General features: G+C 52.6%; 1 protein-coding gene across 1 annotated transcript in view; it reads right to left on the bottom strand.

The window, feature by feature from the left end:
- The window catches only part of Cacna1i (calcium voltage-gated channel subunit alpha1 I), a 110,220-nt gene that overhangs the window by 19,601 nt on the left and 84,506 nt on the right, over positions 1–6,113 (bottom strand). The window contains exons 19-26 of the mRNA XM_021216262.2: positions 5,978–6,005; positions 5,822–5,890; positions 5,163–5,347; positions 4,602–4,728; positions 4,273–4,398; positions 2,899–2,988; positions 1,391–1,583; positions 585–736 (exon numbers count right to left, since the gene is read on the bottom strand). Coding sequence (XP_021071921.1) covers positions 585–736; positions 1,391–1,583; positions 2,899–2,988; positions 4,273–4,398; positions 4,602–4,728; positions 5,163–5,347; positions 5,822–5,890; positions 5,978–6,005 — 970 coding nt within the window. The remainder of the gene's footprint in view (positions 1–584; positions 737–1,390; positions 1,584–2,898; positions 2,989–4,272; positions 4,399–4,601; positions 4,729–5,162; positions 5,348–5,821; positions 5,891–5,977; positions 6,006–6,113) is intronic.

The raw sequence follows: 6,113 nt of genomic DNA, 5'->3' as shown, positions 1-6,113 counted from the left end.
TCGGGTGCTCTTACCCACTGAGCCATCTCACCAGCCCACCCTCACGCTCTTCTGCTGTATGCTTGTTAGCATCTACCCCAAGGATGCTTGCGAGCCATGGGCCTGCCTCCAGGAGGTTATCCCTTATACTCGGGATACTCAGTGTGCAGCGGAAGGGCCCCTGTAAACTTTGAACACAAATCTAAGCTCCAGTTCTGGCTCTGCTGCCTGTTCTCTGAGGCTCAACCTCTCCATCTGGAAAACCCAACCAGGGTCCTCCTAACATGGACTTTATGATGAGGATTAATGCACGCGTCATGCTCTGCAGTGTCCACATTATCACCCCACAGTCATAGCTTCTCATGCTGCAGGCTGCTCACAAATGCCACCTCCCTCACACTTCCAGGAAGAGTGACCCTTTTCTTTCAAGCTTCTCATTTACCAGCTGCCCTGCATCTCTTCCCCGACAAAGGCCTGGCGTAAGCCCATCACAGAGGAACGTCATGGACGCTGACCCTCTACTCAATCCTCAACCTGAGGTGGGATCCAGCTAAAGCTGGTTCTCCCCGTGTGGCCTTAGACAAGATGGTGACCCCAAGACTCACTGTAGGCTGGTTGTAGTGCTCCAGGGACATGGTGACCACATTGAGGCAGATGATGAAGGTGATGAAGATGTCCAGGTAGTGGCTGGTACACATGGAGTGGATGAGCAGCCTTGTGGGGCAGTAGGTGGCATAGTAGGGCAGCCTCTGAGCCTCTGTAGGGAGCACAGGCCATACAGGATTGGACCAAGCAAAGAGAAGAACACAAAGGGGAGAGAGGTCATGGGTAGGGAGGAAGCAAGAGAGGAGCATGCTGGCCCACACCAAGTCCTGGATGAGAGCGTTCCTCACCCAGTGCTAGGACACAGTGAGGAAATCCCTGAGATAGCGGTGGCAGGGAGCAGGATGTTAAGACACACATTATTCTCAAACACCCCCTAAAGAGGCCCATGACAAGGTCTGATAGGCAGAGATGGGGGTCCTAAGGCTGACCATCCAGGGGTGGATGACTGACCCCAAAACTGCAAACTACTTTCATGAGGAAGAGCATGAGGGGCGGGTGTGTTCTAAAAGTTCCCACTCCTTGGTGCCCACAGGAAAGTCTGCCTCTGTCTCTGCCTGCACCAAAGCACTTGGGCTTACCCAAGCTGGCCAGTGGCATCATTACTGATGGGCTCAGGTCACCTGGACAAGCAGATGCTGGGGACAGGAGCTGAGCCACCCAGGGGCAACAGATGGATTAAATCTTTTGCTCTTTTCCAGTTCCAAAGACCCAGTGGGCATGAATCAGACCCCCCCTAGGGCACCACCCAGGGGGGCACAGCGGTGGGTGGAGACCCTTCCCCTCCCAGCATCCACCATCTGCTCACTACGGCGCTTCTTTTCCAGGCGCCGCAGCCGTTTCTCCTCGCGCCTCCGTGCCTCCTCAGCCTCCTGGTGCTGCCGGCACTTGTGGAAGTTCTCCACGACCACACCCACGAACATGTTGAGCACAAAGAAGCTAACGATGAGCAGGAAGGAGATGAAGTACAGCAGCATCCAGGGGTTGTGGTTCGTCACCGGCTGTGGGGGGGGGGGTGCGGGGGAGGCAGAGTGAGGGCTGAGGAGGCTGGTCTACACAGCAAGGTCACTGGCATTTGATCTCACCATGCCTTTGTGGTGTAATGGGGGAGTTAGGACAACCTGCCTCTGAAGCCTAAGGTAGGAACAACACAGCAAATGGGAACTGTCCAGCCTGGTCAGCCTTACTTCCCTGCCCTCTCCTTTCCTGCTCCTCTGTTCGTCTCCTGGACACATTGGTCTGCTGTCTTTTCAGTGACTTACCCCCTTATCCACCCATGCAAGCGTCAATCTATTCACTATCTACCCAACCCATCTATCACCCATCCAACCATACTTTTACCCACTCACTCACCAATCCATCTACTCACCCATCCATCCATCCATCTACCCACTCACTCACCCATCCATCTACTCACTCACCCATCCACCCATCCATCTACTCACTTACCCATCCATTCACCTACTATCTATCCAACCAATTTATAGCTACCCATCAGCCCACCCACTCATCTATTATCTAGCCACCCACACATCTCTCCATCCATAAACCCTATCATCTATCTACCTACCCACTCACATACCCATCCATCTGTCTGTCTATCTATCTATCTATCTATCAATCCATCATCTATTCATCCACTCATGGACTCATCCATCCATCTATCTATCTATCTATCTATCTATCTATCAATCCATCATCTATTCATCCACTCATGGACTCATCCATGCATCTATCTATCTATCTATCTATCTNATCTATCTATCTATCTATCTATCTATCAATCCATCATCTATTCATCCACTCATGGACTCATCCATGCATCTATCTATCTATCTATCTATCTTCCCACCCACACCTATAGCCATCTATCCACTTATCCACCCTGTCCACTTATCCAGCTCTCCATCCATCCACACAGCCTTCCATCTACTCAACCTGCCACCCAGCCACCCACTCACCTACTTATCCATCTATCCATACTCTATCCATCCATCTACCATCCACTCAACCTGCTGCTTATCCACACTCCAATTTAATCATCCATCCCTGAAACAAAGCTGAAACAAAGCAGAAACGAAGTGACAAGGAGGCAGCCAAGCTCTGAATAGTGGGTGGAGTCCATTCCTAGGAATGGGGGGACAGGCAAACAAGGAGTAGAGAACCACATACAAGAGTACTCATCACCCCTGACCTCCTCAGATCACCCTTTAGCTCCAGATCAAACCAGGTTGGTTCTGGGAGACCAAGAACCAGAGATGACTTACAGGTCCCTCCCCACCCTCTGTGTCTGCTGTGGCCCCCAGTCATGCCCACCTGCTGGTCCACAGCAACAGCATCCAATCCATTATACATGATATTCACCCAGCCATCCTTGGAGGCCAAGACAAAGAGGGACATCAAAGCCTGGAAGGCAAAGGAAGAAAGCAAGCATAAGAGATGTGGCCTCATCAGACCTCAGCTGTTCTGCCTTTAGGAGACCAAGACAAAGAGGTCTTCCTGAGTAATAGATCTGCCGAGGCCTCTCTGAGGACCTACTGTGTGCCTGTTGGGAGCCCTGGGGCTGCTGTTGTGGGGAGCCAGAGTCCTGAGTTACCATCTCAGTTCTAAGTAACTGTCTGAAAGATGCCCAGCGGGAAGGCCCATGAGCTCCTGCACCCTGACCCAGGAGCCCTGGGTCTCCGCCCAGCCCCTGCTGTTAACTCAGGTGTGAGAATGTGGACCTGAGAGTGAGCTTCAGGAAATCTACCACCTGCCACCAGTGAGAGGCCTCCAGCCTGGACCCTGCCTCTTCTCCTGGGGAGAAAGGTAGTCCCCTCTCTGCAAACAGCTGCCTGGAGGCTTCTGTGGGGAAGGGGAAAGGAAGCCCTTTGAAGGCAGCTCTTCCCTGGAAAGCTATGCAAATGCATCAGGCACCCAGCAGACAGGATCAAAGGCCAAGCAGGAACTTGCTGACTGAAGTGTTGGGAAAGAGAAGCCACCAGGGCAAGGCCCCTTCTCCAGAGTAACTCTTGCCTGCTGGGCTGTCACATTCCCATTCAAGGGAGGAAGAAACTGAGACTTAAAGAGATACTGCAAAGAAAGAAAGAAAGAAAGAAAGAAAGAAAGAAAGAAAGAAAGAAAGAAAGAAAGAAAGAAAGAAAGAAAGAAAGAAAGGAGAAAGAGAAAGAGAGAAAGAAAGAAAGAAAGAAAGGAAAGAGAGAAAGAAAAGAGAGAGAAAGAGAAAGAGAGAAAGAAAGAAAGAAAGGAAAGAGAGAGAAAGAGAAAGAGAGAAAAAAAGAAAGAAAGAAAGAAAGAAAGAAAAGAGAGAGAGAAAGAAAGAAAGAAAGAAAGAAAGGAGAGAGAGAGAAAGAAAGAAAGAAAGAAAGAAAGAAAGAAAGAAAGAAAGAAAGAAAGAAAGATAGAAAAGATAGAAAAGGAAAGGAAAATAAAGAAGAAAAGCTGGGTGTTCACCCAGGTGTGAATGGCTCTAAAACTCCCATTACTGTCCCTTGGGTGGGATGTCAGAAGCAGTGTTTGTGAAGTACCTGTTAAGTTTCATATGCTGGCAGACAGCACCTAGAGTCCCAGCCTTACTTCTCCTGAGAGCAGAGCTCCACCCATCTTCACTTTGTAGGATGGGAAGTGTCTGTCCGGACAGAGCAGGACTGGAGCCAGGTTAGTGACCCTTGTGACCCTAGAAAGGCTCACCTGGCCCAGGTTATCAAAGTTGTATTTGTGATGCACCCAGCGGTAGTTGGCGGCCACACAGTCTGATCGGTTGGTGATGTTTCGGGTGTCCACTCCCAGACAGTGATAGAACTTGCCTTTGAAAAGCTGTGGGAAAGGAGGGAAAGGCGGTACTCAGGGTAAAGAGGGGCACAACAGAGGAGGAAAGCACCAGGAATTGACCCATGTGACCTGCCCCTTGCTCCGTCAACCCAGCTTGGGTCTGCCTTTCTCACTTGGCTCCACCAAGGCCACCCCCAGGTCCCCAGCTGAGTGCACTTGGGGTGGGATGTGGAATGGGCACCCCTCACCTGCACCCCCAGGATGCCAAAGATGATGAAGAAGGCGCAGCAGATGAGGACGATGTTTCCGATCGGCTTGAGGGAAGAGATGAGCGTCTCTACCACCAGCTTCAACCCTGGGGCCCGGCTGATGACCCTGCGGACAGGCAAGGGAGGCCAGGGTACTGTGAGCCACAGCCCCAAATCAGCCCACGGTCACCAGGCCTGGGGTGGGGGGAGGGAAGGGGGGGAGGTTACAACAAGAAACGAAGATGCCATAGCCAGGTTAAGCTAGGACAGCGGCTAAGCACCAATCTCTACCTAGATCAATACACAGAAGGGCACGTGACCCCCTCAACCAATCCCCAAAGAGTGCACCCCACGCCCAAGAGATGGCACCCAGAGATGGCAGTGAGCTACCCAGAACACAGAGGAGGGAACGCAGTGGAGGCAATTTTAGCCCTTGCCCTAGGTTCTTTGGCTCCTCCTCCCTGCAGCAAGGTATGCTGGGTACCATGCTCATCGCTATTCAGCGCAGCTATACGCCTCTCCTACCCCATCACCATGCTTCGATTGGGGCAGGGTCCGCACCTCAAAGGACGTAAGGTACGCAGGAGCCGCAGGACGCGGAGGACCCCCAGGATCTTGGCTCCCCCCGCAGAGGCCACGGATACCACGATATCGATGATGGACACAAAGACCAGGAAACCATCCAGGACGTTCCAGCTGCTACGCAAGTAAGCCTGCTCACCGAAGTACAGGCCCAGAGAGACCACCTGGGGGGGGGTGAGGTTAGGGTCAAGCCTTGGGAGGGGGTTGGGCCAGAAGACTCTCCCCAGGGACAGAACAAAGGGAGGTAAGGAGGTGATGGATGAGGCATGGCTCACGATGGTTCTTTTGAGGGCTGGTGAGGCAGGAAGGAAGTGGGTCTGGGCCCAGGGAAGCTATGCAAGCTATGGTTTCATAGCATAACCATGAGCCCTCAACCCAGAGCCACCCACACTGGGAAGCATCCCAGAGCAATGTTCCCGCCCCAATGAGCCTTTCTAGTTAGGCTTGGTGATTGGAGAAGAGGGAATCCCTGATCCCCTCTAGTCCCAGAAGCTCAAGCCAGGGTCTAGAGCCCAACAGGCGTGGACCTCTGGGACCTAAGGAATATTCCCGAGGGCCAGGCCAGCAGCAAAGGTGAGGCCTAGGCCAGGGGCTCCAGGCGGGGGGTGGGGAAAGACCCTGGTGGGGCCCAGAACAACCTTCAGTGTCATCTCGCCCACGAAGATGGCTGTGAAGATGTAGTTAGACACCGTGAGGAAAATGCGTTCCTGAAAGAGTGGGAGAAACCCTGAGTCCAAACCTTCCGCGACTGCTTGTGAGCCTTGTCAGCCTCTGCTTCAACCAGGGGAAGCCACTGTAGAACCATTTCTCAGATCTAGCAGCCTTCCCCTCCCACAGGCAAGTCCCCTGCTTGTTCTTGTTCATTTCCCTCTCTCCCTCTCCCTCTCCTCCCTCTCCCTCTCCTCCCTCTCCCTCTCCTCCCTCTCCCTC

The sequence above is a fragment of the Mus pahari genome, chromosome 17 (genome assembly GCF_900095145.1).
Source record: "Mus pahari chromosome 17, PAHARI_EIJ_v1.1, whole genome shotgun sequence".
NCBI lineage: Eukaryota > Metazoa > Chordata > Mammalia > Rodentia > Muridae > Mus > Mus pahari.
The sequence above is the reverse complement of the archived record's forward strand: the minus strand, read 5'-3'. Positions and strand labels throughout refer to the sequence as shown.